Raw genomic sequence first — 18,741 nt, forward strand, 5'->3', positions numbered from 1 at the left:
ACTATATTTTTCTGAAAGCTACATATCTCTGGAGTATAAAATGGTATGATAGCAAGTTGGATCTTGTAGCTTTGTGGCTGTACAGGCCTTCAAAGTTGACCTCTGATTTATCCCCTCATAAGAGCCCAGAAAATAATTCAAACCTCATTATTACTGATGCATATGTGGTGTTTGATGTTGGCATACATATTTTGAATCATTATGTGATTTTGGCCTTCATTTTGGTTGATAAAATTCAAGATTTATGTGTAATAATGAGCAAATCTACGTTTTCAGAGACACAACGCGTTGCCGCACTAATTGAAATGCCCACTACCTCATTAATCAATGTATTTCTACCTTCCTACCTCCCAGCAGAGACTTGAAATACAAATGATTACATAGGTCTGCATTTCTATGCTGTTTACTATTTGTAAATGTACTATTCGAAAACACCCCCCCAAAATTCAGTAAATTAATATTTTATTGAAACTACCTATAAGAGATATTCCAAGAGATCAAAACATCATGATTACCAATCACATATTACCTTTACATTCAAGGAATACCATATGGAAATTGTTGACATCACCACATGTACCCAGCTTACATAGCTGAAGAAATTTAGCAAAATCAATGTATATCAATGTATAAGCTACATCATACCTTATACATAGATCACAATCATACATGGAGCATAATTCAACATAATTTCCATATTATACAATAATAACATTTTAATATATTTATAATTAAATAATAATTACACTACAGTACAGATAATCACTTTATATTGTGACAATAGTTTCCCCCACTCAAAACAGCACTTTCCCCTGTTCCAAACAGGGAATAAAATAGCTATGGCGTTCTAATTGCCGATACTGATGGTATGTGCATGCCTGTGTGTGTGTGTGCGCGTGTGTATGTGTGCACCATCATCTACAGGCCAATGAGTGTACAGTCACTAAATGTGCACATAACTTAATTTTTTTAGACCCCCCCATGGATGAAATTCTACGAAACTTGGCATACCCCCAGAGAATGTCAGGTTAATCATTCACATAAAATTTGGTGCAGTTCTGAACATCTTAACTGAAGAGAAGGGCGATAAAAGCAGAATGATGCATTTTCATTTTTTACCGGGGGGGTCCAAATCACAAATGAGTGATTATGGGCTAGGTTGATGTGGGCCGTTGAGACCAACATACCATAAAAAATTCTTTCCCTCTTACGATCTCTTTGTATGTCTTGACATGTGAAGAAATTGACAATAAAGCAGACTTTGACTTACGAACGTCTTAAGATTTGCCGACTGTTTCCCGAAACCATCGTAGCTTAAGAGCGTCGTGAAAACACTCGTAGATCTACGAGTGCTCCAGAGTACTCGTTACCGGCTAAGAGCGTCTTACCAGTACTTCTCTCTGAGGTCACCAACAGGACATACAGACGAATTACAACTTAGTATACATAATCCAACTTACGTTCCCATTCTTTATTGTGTTTACCTGTGATGAATCAGATTTTAGCGTGCAAAATAGCCTACATTTAATGGTCATAATAATGTGATGAAAAGCGGACAAAAATGCAATCAAGTTATGAAACGAGACGTTGCCAGAATAGTTTGACATTATCTTTGCTAAGTGAAGGCTATATTTTATTTGGCCTATGAGGTAAAAAGCAGAGAAAGCAACATGTGGTTTAGTCTGTAGCCTACTGCATCAAAATCTAAGCCTACACATTTCCTCTCTTTCTTACTCGACTTCTTTCTTATCTTCAAACGTGTTCTTAAGTGACACCGTGAAAAATTATTGCATGGTGCAACAATCTAATCTTAAAATAATTACAATTATTTATGTCTATGTGTGGTATATAACCTACTTGGGATGCTTACATGCAGATGTCAAAGTGTTTCTATTTTTGTATTGATGTGAATTAATGTGTAGATCCGAAGTTTAAATGGTAGGCCTATAGCTGTGACGTGCAGTCACCTGACATCACCGTCAAATCAGAGGATATTTCAGAACTATTAACGTGGACAGCTCCCCTTAAGAGCATCTTAAGAGCAGTGCACGCGCGTTCACGCTACGAGCATGTTCGGGAAACAGTCGGAAAAACGAACGATCGTAAGATGAATCGTAGAAAACCCTCGTAAGAGCGTGTCTCCGTCGTTATCGGGAAACTGGGCCCAGGTAGTTATTTAGGAAAAACTGCATTTTTGGGGTTTCGGGGGGGGGGGGTCCAGCGCGGCGGGGGAGTGGCCCCCGAGGACCAAACTAAATTTTTCCATAAAAGTCTAGTGGGGCTACATACCCACCAAATTTCATGTGCCCCGGTGGTTCGGTGTCCTGGGTATCGTTGACCAAAAATTCAGGAAGTAGATGACGGGGGGTCATAATAATATGTTTATGTTACGTGAAAGCCTAATTCAATAGGTAGTCCGATTTCTGTATAATAGCTGTAATAATAATAATATGTTTGTTACATGAAAGCCTAATTGCTTAATTGTAGGCTCCGTGAGGCCCGGTCGCAATTGTCCCGCAACATTTTATTATTTTTCTGTGTGGTCCAATAGCCTAGTTCTGGGAAGTATCAACGTTGAGCTCCCCCACACATTGAACCAGGGGCTTCTGCAAAGGTAGCACACAGTTGAAAGTTTGGTGATAATAAAAAAAATCAAGATTTCCATTGTGAATTAGATATCGTTATTGATAGGCTATTGCTGTCATTATTAGCCTACTAGGTTATGAGGTTACTAGGTTGAACTCAAGACTGAGACTCGAAATAGGCTTCTACAGTATAACCATAATCATAACCATTTTGCGAGTGATCAAGATGTCTATAGGCTATATTTCAAAAATAAAACTTGTGTCTGGTTAGTACACGTAAAAATATTACATCTGTTCACGTAAAATGTTTGCGTGTGGAGATGTAATGTTTTTACACCTGTAGACATTTCATTATTAAGCATTTTAGGCGTTGTTGCAATACCAAAAGAAACGCTGCACATGTAAGCTAGATAGTGAGAGTGCAATGTATATATACTCGTAGCAATGGAGTACTAAAGCCAAAATGTTACGTTGTCCAGGCAAACAGATTTTCTGTTCTAAACAATCGAACCTAGAATGGCATTTTCTATGGCTTCGCTTTGTTCTTTCTTTGAAAACGAGAATAAATAAATTTCCAGGTGAAAATCACTAGATCGAAACATGCTTTTATGCATTCTTCAGGGTATTAAAAGGTATTAAAAGTTTGTGCTAGCATGAAATATAAGTTTATAATGTAACCGAAACGTACTTTCAGTCTGGTTTTCAGGCAAATCACAGCACTGAAACAGCTCTCATTAAAGTTTTGGTAACACTTTACTTGACGGGTGAGTTCAGAATACATTCATAGCAGCTGTCATAAACTGCACATAAAGAATTCATGACTGTTTCATGAGACATGACTCAACATTCATACCAAACCTTTCATGAATGTGGAAGACAGAATGACGACAACGTGTCAAAATAAAAGTCCAACAATCGCAAAGCAGCATTGCCGTTTTTGATTCAAACCTTTTACCTGATCACGTCACATCTGAGTCAATGGGCTACTCCAGTGCCAAAAAGACAGAACATGGTCAAGCAAATAATTTTTGATTCATAAAAATGTATTTGTTTTATGATGTACAGCAGGCCTATCCTTTGCAGATGATTTCTCATCTTTGGAATGTCCAACCGTTTCAGGTTACACAAATACGGGTCAGCTGAATGTAAGCTAGTTTACCTACCAGAGTTAAACTCAGTGATTACGAATACTTCACAACTTGTATAGTAAAGTGACATTCGATGTAGACTTCATAAGATATTCATGAAATATTTACAAAGGCTGGAGAGAAAAACAGCAATGCTGCTTTGTGATTGTTGGACTTTTATTTTGACAAGTTGTCGTTATGTCTTCCACATTCATGAAAGGTTTGGTATGAATGTTGAGTCATGTCTCATGAAACAGTCATGAATGCTTTATGTGCAGTTTATGACAGCTGCTATGAATGTTATGAACTCACCCGTCAAGTAAAGTGTTACCAAAGTTTTCAATGGCCTACGCCTCAACACAGATTCAGGTAAAACATCAGTACTAGTGCTACTGGACCTTAGTGCAGCATTTGACACTGTTGATCACAATATTTTACTACACAGACTAGAACACTAGGTTGGATTTAAAGGCATAGTTATCAACTGGCTAAAATCATATTTACAAGAAAGGAGCTTATTTGTTGCCATCGGAAACTGTACCTCAACACCAACGTCCTTGACCTATGGTGTTCCCCAGGGGTCGATCGTGGGGCCACTATTATTCAACCTCTATATGCTCCCACTTGGACAAATCATCCAAAATAATTTGATTTCATATCATAGCTATGCAGATGACACAAATTTACTTAGCTCTGTCACCAAACGACTATGGTTGCCATTCTCCTTGACACAAAAGGGTTGAAGGCAAAGGATACTGTTAAAAATCTTGGTGCATTAATTGACAGTGATCTAAATGTCAACAGCCACATGAAAGCGATAACTAAATCAGCTTGTTACCACCTCAAAAATCTTGCCAAACTTAGAGGACTGATGTCAAATTATCTCCAGCAGGGTTGATTACGGCAATAGACTGTTCACAGGTCTTCCTAAAAAGACTATTAAACAGCTTCAGGTGATACAAAATGCAGCAGCTAGGATTCTAACAAAAACAAAAAATTCTAAAATCACCTGAAGCCCAAAACTCCTTCAGCTCATCATAAGTCTCCATTCATTAACAGGCAATGCAGCGTCTATGTATATATAATCCATGGTCCCTACTACCAACACCCACCAGCCCCTGTTCTTTTCTTCATCATGCCATACCCACTCATCCCTTTCTCTTCTCTTGCACTCTCTTTTTTCTTTCTCTCTCATCCATTCTTCCCCTCTCCTATCCTCTACGTTCCTGTCTTTTGCACATTGAGCAGTTCTTAGTGAGTGGGCAGTGGCCCCTTCCCTTCGTCCACTCTAACAGCAGGAAAGCCCTCATCAAAACACCTGGCCACTCTGTCATGATACAGCTAATCACACGTTCCCTCAGAGAGAAGGAGATGAAGAAAGAGAGAGAGAGAGAAGTGGGGAAGGAGAGAGAGGAAGGAGTATGTGTGTGTGAGTGTGTGTGTGTGTGTGTGGAGAGATAGAAAGAGAGAGAGAGAGAGAAGTGGGGTGATCTGGGTGGATAGATACACAGACAGATTGAAAGACACAGCAATATGAAAAAGTATTGATCTGCTTCCATCTGCTCCAATCAACTGCTCCTCCTCCATCCAGAGCAGAGGGAGGGAGGAAATAAGCAGTGTGGAGAGAGTGGAAATGTGACACACACACATGCACACACACACACACATGCACACACACATTACACACACACATGCACACACACACACACACACACATACTGTACACACACACACACATGCACACACACACACACACACACACACATACATACACACACACACACACATGCACACACACATTACACACACACACATTAAAGAAATAGGAGAGGTGAAAGTGAGAATCACACAACATCTCACACACTTTAAAAAACAGGATGAGAGGAGGAAGCAAGAATCTCTCTCTCTCTCTCTCTCTCTCTCTCTCTCTCTCACACACACACACACACACACACAAACACACACACAGTTGTGAGAAATAGGAGGCGAGGAGGGGGCGAGAATGAATGGGAGATTTTGGAGAGGGAAGTGGGAAAGTGGGATGACAGGCGGATAGATGAGTGTGTAATCCCTCTACGGAGGGGGGGGGAGAACCAGGAGGAGGAGAGGGAGGGGGGGACAGAGAAGAGAGGAGGAAGGGAAGAGAGAGAGAGTGAGTAGGAGGAGAGGGGGGGCAGAGAAGAGGGGGAGGAAGGGAAGAGACAGAGAGTGAGGAGGAGGTGGAGGAGAGAGAGGAGGAGGAGCAGAGAGAAGACATAGAGGAAGAAAGTTGACATGTGATGAAGGAGAAAAAGAGTGAAAGAGACATGGAGGAGTGAATGAGAGAGAAAATAGCCAAGTGAGAAGCAGGGGAGAGATGACACACAAAGAGAAGGAAAGAAAGAAAGAAAGAAAGACACAAAGAAAGAAGAAAATAGATGATTATGCACTGAACTAGCTGCTTTCTTCGCTCATCTTCCAGTAGGGTCTTGAGACAGACAGCTGCAGACAGATTAGGAGACGGAGCACTGGGGCACAGCAGGGTGGGATTAGGGTCACATGCCCCCATGTGTCTGTGTGTGTGTGCGCTAGACACACACAGACACACAGACAAACTTGCTCTCTACCATCTTGTATTGCTGGCCCTTTCTCTTGCCTCTTGTGCTTTCTTTTGTTTATATTGACAAAGTCCTACCCCCACCACCCCCACCACTGTCTCTGTAGCCTCCGTGTGCTCCTACGGCAGGATGCAGACATCAGCGTGGTCACAGGCCCAGTCGCCAGCTCATTACATGTGTATCTTACTCGCACTGTGTGGGCACTGACTCTCTATTACTGTATATCCCTCTTTGTCATGGTTATAGTATGTCACTGGTTCTTTTTTCTATACTGTACTGTACATATTCTTTTTTTTGCTGTGTATAATAAGTGTGTATGTGTGTGTGTGTGTTTGTGTGCCATACAGTGTAAGTGTTGAGAAATGACACGAACGGAGGATGGTTAACGCCAAATAACTAATGGAATCACGTCATGAAATGCAAATTTTTTACACATAAACAGAATTACATAACTTATTATCAACGATAATAGACACCATAATACCTTGCTAACAACCACAGACAGCTATAAAAATAGCCATTTATAAGAAAGTCACCACCAGAGTGCAATGCTTAACAGAAGCATTCTGTACCTTAGCAGAATTCAAACCTAAAAGTGAATGCACACCTAGCCGACTTCATAGCACGTGTTGCGATGTTACTGTAAGTGTCTGTTGAGTCCTGTTGGGTCGCTTTGTGTTTCTTGTGTGGCAGAAAAAAGTTGCACTGCGCATGAAGCAACAACTGTCCACCACACACCATCTGTCCACAAGTTTCTCGGTGTTTTATGCCCCCAACGTTGTCTTCAAGGCAGCGCTGCCTGGAGGGCACTAGGGTTAGGCATGGGTTAAGTAGGGTTACTACCATACTAGGGTAATTTATCATAGGGTTAGAGTTAGGGTTGGGGTTAGGTTTAGGATTAGGTGCCTTTAAGTCAGTGGTGGCAGCGCTGCCTGGAAGACGACATTGGGGGCATAAAACACCATCGAGCTGTCCACAACTGTCCACCACACACCATCTGCTGTCCACAACTGTCCACCACACACCATCAACTACATTCTACTGCTAGCGTTATGTGAAGATATACAGGTGCTGATTAACAAAACATAAATAAGGCAGTGCATCAGTGTTGGAGCTATGCACACCACACCGATTAGAGCTACAGATATTCAGACGTTATCAGGCGTCTGACAGTCGGCTTGGTCTGCGGTTCTCACAACTGCAGTCTCCTGGTTTGAAATTAACTCCAGGCAAAAGAGGAACCCAGGGAGAGCCCTGAGCAGAATTACTCCAGTACAGTCCTGTCTTTTGTTGGAGAGGACAATTTAACATTCAGAGTCAGTGTGCAGACCGATGGATCAATAACACAGCTACCTTCTGTCTGCCCCAAAATAACTTTCAGTGGGAAATGAACTTTGAAAAGCAATTTAATGTGCAGAAGGCAGGTCTGAGATCAGACACTCTGGGTAATTGTTCGATTTCAGGTGACCCCGGAGTACTCCCTCAGTTTTAGCCTGTGACCCCAGAACTGAGTAAATGGAATAGGCACACAGCTCAAACACATACAGTATACAGACACAAACACACTCTCCCCCACACAATAACAAAACACTCACACACACACACACACGTACCCACATACACAAATTGCATGTCTCTGAGTTCACCCTATATATATATATACATACATACATACATACATACATACAAACACACATACATACACACACACACACACACACTCTCACTCTATCTCTCTCTGTTTCTCCCTCTATCACACACATGCACACAAACACACACCAGACAGCAGGGAATTGCCTTGATGATTCTGCAGGGCCGTACTGTGCTTCAGAATAGGACTGTTCCCTCTCTCCATTTATCATCCTACCATCAGCTGGCCAAAGAGCTGTCTGCAACTTCCACTCTTTTCAATTCACTTCCAAGTTCCCCATGCCCCATACCCACTGATATAACACAGTTACACAAATGCACGCACACACACACACACACACACACATACACAACACACACTGCAAACTAACAAAATATGATGGGGTTGTGTTGAGAGATGTAGGAGCTGTTTGTGTTTTTGGATTAGACATGTGTACTAGTGTGTGTCCTTATTCTCAGAAAACGATGGTTGTGGTGACAGAATTCACTCTTTGAATGTTTCTGCCATGCTGCTGCCTGTTGAGGAATACACACATACGTATATGGTATATATCCATAATGCTTTGTGATCAGTTGCTGTAGATCAGTGGTTCTCAATGTGTGGGGCGGGCCCCAATAGTTGGGAATAGAGACATGACAGGTGGGGCACAATGAATTGGAGGACATTTTTTTTTGTGCCTATCTTTAATAATGCCTTTCTTTTTTGACAAGATAGCCACACACAGTAGGAGTCATAAACAGACCGACAATTAATTAATTAAAACAATTAATTAATTAAAACAACATCAGAGCCAGCGGACCGAGACAGGAAATGTAACCAAAATGCGAAAATAATATTCTAACATGACCATTTTGCCGGGGTGATGGGGTCAGGTGGGGCTTGAAAATTCCCCACATCCAAAGTGGGGAATGACAGAAAAAGTTTGAGAACCACTGCTGTAGATGATCTTCTGTGACCCAGACACCCTTTTGAACTGCAGAGATACTTTTCATGGGATCTGGGTTGGTGAATAAAAAACACAGGGTTCCCACAGGTCATGGCATTTCTGGAATATCATGGAATTTTGGAAAGTGTATTCCAGACATCGAAACAGACAGGGAAAGACCAGACAGGGAATTGTATAATTTTTGTGGCAAAGTCATGGAATATCAGGTAATTTTGTACTGTAGCAGTTTAAAATTTACTTGCCAAAATACATTAATTTCCAAGCAGAATTGGTGTATATCTGGTTATTACCTTTACTGCTTGCTTGTGGAGCCCAACTTTTTTTTATTTAATGCCCATTTATTCATCTCCCGCTCTAAAAGTAAGTAATGGAAATTCATTTTTTTTGTCATGGAATTTTACATTTGACTTAGAGTGGGAACCCTGAAAGCAATAACACCTTGACAGCCAGCAAGTAATTTCACAGGGTTGAAGTGATCTCCACACTTGCATAATGCTAACGGACAACTCAAGAACACACAAACTCGGCATGCCGAGATATGGACTGCCAGTCACAAACCTCAGTGCCGGAGAGTTGAGTAGCCTGACCTCGAAACATCCCCCAGCCTCGAGTCCATTAAAATGACAAAATTACACCTGTCACCGCACACGCATATTCATTAAGGCTACTTCCTGATCTGTGAGAGAATGTGAGAAAAAAAAAATCCCCAAACAGATTAAAATGACAACACCATCACAAACAGCACCCCCTCACCACACACACACACACACACACACACACACATACACACACACACACCCCGCCTCTGCATCTCATTAGGCATATCTCTCCTTAATTACCAGCCCAATCCTGTTTTGGTCACACGCGCGGATGGATGGACGGACGAAGCCTCTTATTTACGGGATTAATTGGAGCGTGTTAATGCAGATGGGAAATGACCACAGCAATCTCACAGAGTTCATTTCACAGCGGAGCGCGGAGGCCTGCACTCCGCAGCTGGGGGCTTGTGTGTGTGTTTGTGTGTGTTTGGGGGGGGGGGGGTATCTGTGGGGCCGTGGTGGTTGTGGGCTAAGCTTTTGGGAGCTTAATGCACATCATCAGTGGAGGAGATGTTGACCCTGACTAAATTAACTTTGGAGAAAACATACAGCATTAGTCAACAAACCAGAGGAGCAGAGGGAGCACACACACACACACACACACACACACTCACTCTCACCCACCCACACACACACACACACACACGCTCACATATGGTGAAAGTGTCTGTCAGACTTCCCTCAAGACCATTTCAAGGCAGGGTGAAGCACATCCGATGTTACGTGCAGTTCCGATGTAACCCGCTGTAAGATATAAGAAGGTTTTGCTGTCTTACCTTTTTACAGAATCCCATTCAGGTCTCCTTGGAGAGCACCATTACCATGCAGTTCTTGTGTGTGTGTATGTGTGTGTGTGTCTGTGCGTGTGTGTGTGTGTCTGTGTGTGTGTGTCTGTGTGTGTGTGTGTGTGCGTCTGTGTGTGTCTCTATGTGCCCATGTGTATGTAAGTGTGACAATATTGTTTTGTTTTTTTGAGAATTACTAATGGCCTCCTCCGGATTGAGTGACCCTCTTATGGCACTGTCACCGGTACAGCTGACATCAATCTCAGCTGAGCACGTCAGCCCTGTCTGAGACTGCTCAGTAGCAGGCCCCATCAGCGCTCTGAAACATGACTCATGTTCCGCTGATAGGAGACTTGATCAGTGTTTGTCCCCGACCAGTGATGACAGACAACCCAATCTGCCTCCAGCAGCCGTCCACCTGAACAGATGGGACCGACCTCATCTGGGCCAGTGTTGTGGATGTGAGAGCACAGCGAAACGCTCATCAAACAACACAGCAACACGCACACAGACACACACACACACACACACACACACACACATACAGTACACACACGCAGACACACATCCGGGCGCTTACACAGAAATGTATGAGGACACATACATATGCACCTCTACGTATGGCCTCATGCACAAACCTACGTACACACACACACACATGTGTGCACACATGTGCATGCCCAGAAGATCACACATGCACACACCCACCCACCCGCACACACACACACACACTTGGACTCACAGGAAACTGAGTAATCGCCAGCATACAAAGAAAGTTTGGGGGGTTGTCATGGAGACTGACCTCTGTCCGTAGCTGACCTCCTTGCGGCGGCAGTGCAAGGTTACGACCCTGTGCCCTTCGCTGCGGACGTCCTGGCTCACCATCCACAGGGTAGGGTTGCTCGGCCGCGCCCCCAGAAAGGCAAAGCCCTCTTTTAACTTCACCCTGACAGACAGAACAGGATGAACAGAAGATAGAGATGGAGAGAGGGGGGGGGAGGGGGGGTCAGATTAAATTACATTTATTAATTATTTCATTCATTTAGTGTCTTGTGCAGTATACACAAACAGCTCACAAAAGCTATGTGAAGCATAAATTAGCGCTAATGCATCAGTAAGCATACACTCATTCAGGTAAAACTCACCATACAGTATGTAAATGCAAATGCAAAAAAGGCCTCATTTAACAGCAGATTAACTCTTCTTCTGACACAGTTCTATGGACACTAAAATATAAAGAGTTACTGCTCACAAAAAAACATAATAGCACTTTCAGGAACAATTTTAAAAGAAAAGATTATATACTTTCAATGAAGCGATTCTGAAATGGCCCTATGTGAATAATTCAATCTGCACAAATGTGTGGATTTGTGTTGTGGGACCAATTAGATTAGTCTAGTGCCACCTCTCCATCTAGACCTTATTATCGCATTGGGAAATGAACACGGAAAGGCATGGACATGCACACTCTCAATTTCCATTAGTTATCATACACACTGGAGGTGGTTGCGTGGAACCCTCTTCGTTATGCAGAGTTCATGGTGTGTTTAGATTTAAAATCTACACACACACACACACTAACACGCACGCACACACACACACACACTAAATTAACACCAAATTATGAAACATTCATATTCAAGCCTTCATATTGCGCAGTTATATAAAACAAAATCATGCATAGCTGAAATGCCAGTTCAGAGGACTTACAACCTCACCTATCAGCATACCATTCACACACAGTGCTTCCATGCCAGATAAACAATGCAGTTGAGTGAGTCACAACGACTGTTCAGAGTTCATCAAATATGCATGCAGAGGTCCTTCTGCACCTCCTGTATGCTGGGGTGGAACAGTGGAAAGAACCTTGGCAGATGACATTTTCACAATGTTCCAGAAAAGAAATCCAATTTGACTGCATTTTTTTCTTCCTTTGATGTGTATGATTCATTCTAGCATTCAAGCTATTCAGTGTGCTTTAAATCCAAACTGTTGCACAATGTAAAAATGAAAAGCATCCCATAGAAACCTGTTCACATTTCAGACTAGACAAATGTTCTTCATGGAACCTGTAAGGACCTATACATATCCACAGGACAAAAGGACTCCATGGAACCATACATCCTGTGCAATCATTACTCAGGAGTAGCACTGTGAGAAAGCCTGTGATAGGAGAGACGAAGTGATGACATCATCAAGTATCGAGGTCATAACAATGTACCTATTTCCTGTGTGCGTAAATGCAGAATGTAAGTTACCTACCATACTTTATCATTAGGTCACCAAAATGTTAACTTGTTAGCTTGTTAACTTGTTGTATTTGTACTGTAACGATTTGATAGCGACACACACAGTTGTCCAATCAAAAGCTTTATTAGCTGAGAACAAGAGCAGGGACACAGACACAGAACTCAATACACACGGGCAGGTCAAGTACACGCACACACTACACATACAGGGATGGACGCAGCCCCCCACACAAAGAGGATCACACACGAGGGAGAACTAAAAGGAAAACATGTTACAATAAAGACGCTAACATTACACTCAAAACTAAGGAGAAATACAGACATAAACCCAAATGTTCACTCCCATATCCCAGCATGCCCTGCGTGGGAGAACGCTAACAATGTCTTGTGCGCCGACGTTACACAGCTCCCCCAACAAGCCATTGCCGTCCTCGGCAATGACCACGAGGTAGCCACATGCTAACGTCGGCGCGCATCGCCCGCCACTCAGTCCAGTGCGACAGTACCGCCAACTCACGTGGGGTGCATGCCGCAGGAGCTCACTGAAAGGGGAGCCACGCTGCTAGCAATCCAGTGCGGGCGTGCTAGCAACCACGTGGCCGTTCCCGCTCGTCACCAGCTCCCTCTCAGCAGCCGCCCTCAGGCTGCACTTTCCGCGGCGTGACACCGCGGCACTCCTCCTCTCCTGGCGGGGCCCTAGGTGGCCTTTTCAACCGTCGACACTGTACCAAGCACCGGGGTTCGAGGGGGGTCAGATGAAGCTGCACCAACGCCACTCCGCTCCGTCGATTCACCGACCAGGACAGACAGGCACCGACTCCTCAGCAACCGGACCACGCTGAGCTCTCCCGCTGCAGCTTAGTCTTCGGCGTCCCTCCTCGTGTTGCCTCCTCGCAGAGCCGTCCTTCTCTGCTCCCGGCCCGTTCCACTCCCTCGCGGCCTCAGCGAAGGCACGACCCCCGAGATGGCCATGCTAACGAACTCCACACCACAAACTTTTTTCAAAAGGCGCCGGCCAACAGGCCAACTAGAACGGGCGCCCACACAGCACGGTGCCTCTCACACGCACCCAAAAGTTTTAAAGTTCAGAGTTCAGAGGGCCTTTCCGTCGAAGCTGCCCCACCGTCGTGAGTTCGCTGCCCCCAGCGTCTCTGCAACCGTCCGTTGTCCAGGAACCGTCCGTCGTCCAGGAACCTCTTCCTCGCCGCTCTCCCTCGGCTCTGCTCACGCGTCGCGGCTCGCAGTGGAGTCAGCACCCAGGCCAGCGTCGTCTTCTCCGCGACCGCTTCATCAGGCCCCTCTTCCGGTAAGATCTCCTCCCATGGCAGCAGGCAGGTCCAGGCGACAGCTCCTCTCCTCCGGCGGTAGTAACGATAGAAGGCCTCAAGCTCTTTAGCAGCCCTCACAAGGGCTCTCTCTGGATCCTCTTGCGTGGGCCTCCACCCAGTGGTATGGTTTTCCGCTCCCAGCTTCCTCGCTGAGCGGAGGCCATGTTCGAAAGTTGCTTCTGACACCAATATAACAATTTGATAGCAACACACACAGTTGTCCAATCAAAAGGTTTATTAGCTGAGAACAAGAGCAGGGACACAGACAAAGAACTCAATACACACGGGCAGGTCAAGTACACGCACACACTACACATACAGGGATGGACGCAGCCCCCCACACAAAGAGGATCACACACAAAGGGAGAACTAAAAGGGAAACATGTTACAATAAAGACGCTAACATTACACTCAAAACTAAGGAGAAATACAGACATAAACCCAAATGTTCACTCCCATATCCCAGCATGCCCTGCATGGGAGAACGCTAACAATGTCTTGTGCGCCGACTGTAATGGTAATCAGGAATCTCATGAACAACATCAATGGCTGTGTTAGTAATCCACATTTATTCCTTATTTCATTTCAGAAACCACACACACACTCACATACATATATCAAACATATCAAATGGAAACCTATACAAAACATTGTTGTCAACTCAAGTTACGAAACTGTGAAGATTAAAGAAGATAAACAGTGGATCTGTGTCCGTGAATTCTCTGACCGGAAATCGCAATCCATATCTCGCCACTCAGTCAAAACCTTTATCCTGGAGTCCTAACCTCCGTTACAAGCAGTTTAATATACACATACTGCATACTGTGTATTCATTACTCTGAGTAGCAGTTGAATATACACATGTCAATTTTCAACAAGAGAAAGAGTTTTTTAACAAGAGAACATCTAACCAGTAACCTGACCCTAGCCAGATGAATTTCGTTCCGCTTAGCTCCGCCTAGCTTCACTCACATCCATCTGGGACCTCTTCCATTGAGAGTGATTTCTGCAACCGATTTTATGGTACAGCCAATCAGGACGCAGGGCGGGAGTTTCATAGATGTGACATAGTGTAGAAGTGACTGTGAGACTGTTATTAGCGTCACGGGTTGGCTTCGATGTGAGTGGTTGACCACTAGGGTCTAGTTTAGTTATTAGTTACGGGTGCCCACTAGGGTCTAGTTTAGTTATTAGTTACTAACTAGAGTGTGTGTGTGTGCCCACTAGAGTCTAGTTTAGTCATTAGTTACGGGTGGAGAGTAAGTACAGCCAGGCGGTGACAGATGGTACTCGTCCATGTCAGATGACACAACGGCACTTCAGACATGCCCACTGAACATGCAGGGGCCAGAGATGGCACACCTCTAGTGTGTGGATGAGAGACGGACAGATAGGGTGTGTGTATGAGAGAGAGAGTGTGTGTGTGAGAGAGAGAGAGAGAGAGAGAGAGAGATGTGTACAAGTGAACACTGTGCCCCAGCGACTGCTGTGTCTTTGGTCCAGATGATGCCATGCTTCCCCAGATGGAGCCTCCTGTCCTCCCCCACCTCCTAAAAACAAATCCCACCAACAAAGAAACACAGTAGCCAGACTAATGGACACTCTGTCTCTACTACTGACTTATTGAAGCTAAGCAGGCGTGGGCTTGGTTAGTACTTGGATGGGAGACCTCTAAGTTGCTGCTGGAGGCGGTGATGGTGGGTGGCTCATATGTGGCACTCTTCCCTCTGGCCCAAAATAAATCTCAGTGGCTGGCCTATTACAGTGGCACAGACACTATGCTGTAGGAGATGCTGTACTTCAGTGAGATGTTAAACCGAAGGTTAAACTCACTGTGGTCATTAAATACCCCATGGCACTTAGTAGAGGGTTCCCCAGTGTCCTGGCTCAATTCCCAACCTGTCTCACTCAATCGGGACCCCTAATCATCCCCCAGTGTGATTGGCTGATTCATTCATTTCCTCACTCTCTACCTCAAGCTGATCCATAATGGTTGCCGTGCATCACCCAGGTGGGTGCTACACGTTGGTGGTGGCTAGTGATGTTCCCCCTTTACTGTGAAGCACTTTGGGTGCTTTGAAGTGTTATAGACTATAAATGCAATGTGTTGTTTGTTGAAATGAAATATGACATCAGCCCCTCATTTCCCACTGACAGCTGCTTCTCTTTTTTCTCCTTCCCTCTTCCAAACACACGGTGGGGTGGACGTCCACTTCTACGCATGGCTGGACGCAGATATATCAGACTCCTCCATGCTTGATTGCCCGGTTTATAATTAGGCAGTGGAGGCTAGACGCAGCGTGGGGGTTTTGTAGCGCTGCAATGATTACAGCATGTTATTTGGCCACCAGGGCCCGACGGAATCGATAAGCAACATCTCGAAGACCAAGTCGATAGCACTGCATCACAAAGCCGCAGCGCTCTCTTTCTCTCCTCAGCAAAACTATAGTCTGGCTTAATTGCACTGCGGACTGTGTATATCTTATTGACTGGAGCGAGAATGGATGGCCTTACAGTTGATGTTGCTAGTTTTAGGCAAAGAGACATGTTGTACGGCCAGAAAAGTCAATGTTGCAGTCTTTGCTCTGAAGGAGTTTTTCATAGTTGTGTGATCTAAAGTGCTACTGTTCTGTTATTGTAGGTGTACAGTACATGTACTTTTTACTGTTGATCACATGGATCAATTAAATCACATGGAATATTGTATATGTTGATATACTGTAGGTCTTTGCTGAAGTGTTGCTCAAACAATATACAGTAATCGTTCCTCAGTACTAGTTTCTAGTATTCAGTACTTTAAAAAACAATGACTCATGATCCTTTCTGATGAGCGAGTATCTGAATTGTTGACAGACTGTAAATACATTCAAAGAGTTTTTTTTTTTGGAATGTGTAAGTTGCATTAATGTGCAACCGACTACAGGACCGACAGCATACTGCAAACACTGGATGAGAGAAGAAATGGGAGACGCTGAACTTGTGACCTTGTGACCTCTATCAGTGCTATAGACCCTTTCAACAATAAAAACAAAAACAATGCTTGAATGTTCTATTTGGTTCCCAATCTACTTCCTCTGCATTAAGATAACATATGGAATGTTAAAACGGAAGCCTTGTGGGGCCAACTATGATGCTGATAATGGAACTCTCTTGAAAGGGTCAACACTTGCTTTTCTACATACGTGGTAGTGGGGCAATGACCCCTAAAACATGATAAAATATCCATAGAGATCGATAGACACATCTCAAAAGACGCAACGATGGCCCGGACAGAACCATTGATTACTATCAATGCCAGAGCCCCACCCCTTAGCGATAGTGGAATATGCCTCCCACTTGGATCCCCACCACACACACACACACACACACATACAATGTAATGGACAGATGTAATGGAGCATATCAGTGAGGTCATTAATCAAGTGAGGTCCAGGCTCTGGAGGTCTAAACCACCCCTGACATTTACACACACACACACACACACACACACACACACACACACACACACACACACACACACACACAGAAGCATCATTACTCCAATGCTACTTGAGTGTCCTCATTGTCCACACGCCATTTATCGACCCTTCCCTCGTCTTATTCACGCTTACCACGCACGCACGCGCGCACACAAACGCACACACACGCACACACACACATGCACACGCACGCACACACACGCACACATGTACTGTAAACACGCACACAAGAGACACACATTCACACACACAAACTCATTCAAGGATCCTTCGCTGCATGAGTTGCTGATTATAGACCCAGGAGCCTGCTGGTTAATGCCGTTTCCTGTGAAAAATAACAAACTGGCTACTTCCCTCTCTGCCCACTCATTCGTGCCGGTGGCCAAGCGGCAGAGTGCTTTCGGTCTCCTGACAGAGACAGCCAGTTACACAGCGAGTCGATTCACCAACACTGCCCACTGTGCTACAGGGACCAATACAAATAACCGTGGGAGAGAGGTGTATTGCAAGCTGTGAACTCACAAACTGACCTGGAAACAGCGCAGTACTGTCGACAGACACAAGTAAAATATGAGTCTGAAAAAAGGTTCCAATTTGGGGTCAATCCACATCCACAGGAGTTCAATAGTAATATTCATGTGATCTAATTTACTACTTGCCTTCACTTTATCCATCCAAGGCTGTTGCCTTTAAGCTACGGTAAAGACATTTGCAGTGTGCAAACCAAAATGAGTTTGCTCTTATTACCTGTATTTGTAGCTTCGTATCTGTTTCTCTCTCTCTCCCTCTCCCTCTCTCTCTCTCTCTCTCCTTCTCTACATCCCTCTCTCTTTCTGCTGGTGAAGGACTATTCTAATGGTGAGGTGAGGTATTACTCTCCCTTTTCATCAGCTGTTAAATTACAACGTAATGTGCCTATGGCTGTGGTGTTACAGTAAGGCTAATATTTATAATGAGTCATCTATTTTAACACATGTACATTATAAAGATGTTTTTTTAACTCACAAATAGAATAGAATAGAATAGAATAGAATTGAATAGAATAGAATTGACCTTTTTCACACTTCCGCATTTTCTCATCAATGCAGTGTAGCGGAACTTCCGGTTACCATCGCGGAAGATAATAGATGTGAGCTGGCATCAAAATGTATCCGCCTTTTTCTGTTATTCTTGCTAGTTTATTATTAAAGTGACATGGTTGCTGTAAAAATTTGCCAGCATTAGTTTGAACACATTTTTTAAATATAGTTTTTTCGGGTGAATGGGACCCAATGGGAGCTGCAAATAGAGGTGAGCAAGGAATATTTTGCTGGATTGTGTGACATCGGTACTTTGGTAGGGTTACCAGACTCGCTGTAAAAGTCTAAATTTAGCTGCCATTTCTCCATCAACAAA

At 43.9% G+C, this 18,741-nt stretch overlaps 1 protein-coding gene across 1 annotated transcript in view; it reads right to left on the reverse strand.

Annotated features, from left to right (window-relative positions):
• Positions 1-18,741, reverse strand: part of LOC143106812 (transmembrane protein 132C) — a 239,101-nt gene that overhangs the window by 161,659 nt on the left and 58,701 nt on the right. The window contains exon 3 of the mRNA XM_076271289.1: positions 11,093-11,236. Coding sequence (XP_076127404.1) covers positions 11,093-11,236 — 144 coding nt within the window. The remainder of the gene's footprint in view (positions 1-11,092; positions 11,237-18,741) is intronic.

Source organism: Alosa pseudoharengus, unplaced genomic scaffold (genome assembly GCF_046254945.1).
Source record: "Alosa pseudoharengus isolate Yale_2024_CS ecotype anadromous, Long Island Sound unplaced genomic scaffold, YU_APseudo_1.1 YU_APseudo_1.1_scf_6, whole genome shotgun sequence".
In the NCBI taxonomy this organism is placed as follows: domain Eukaryota; kingdom Metazoa; phylum Chordata; class Actinopteri; order Clupeiformes; family Clupeidae; genus Alosa; species Alosa pseudoharengus.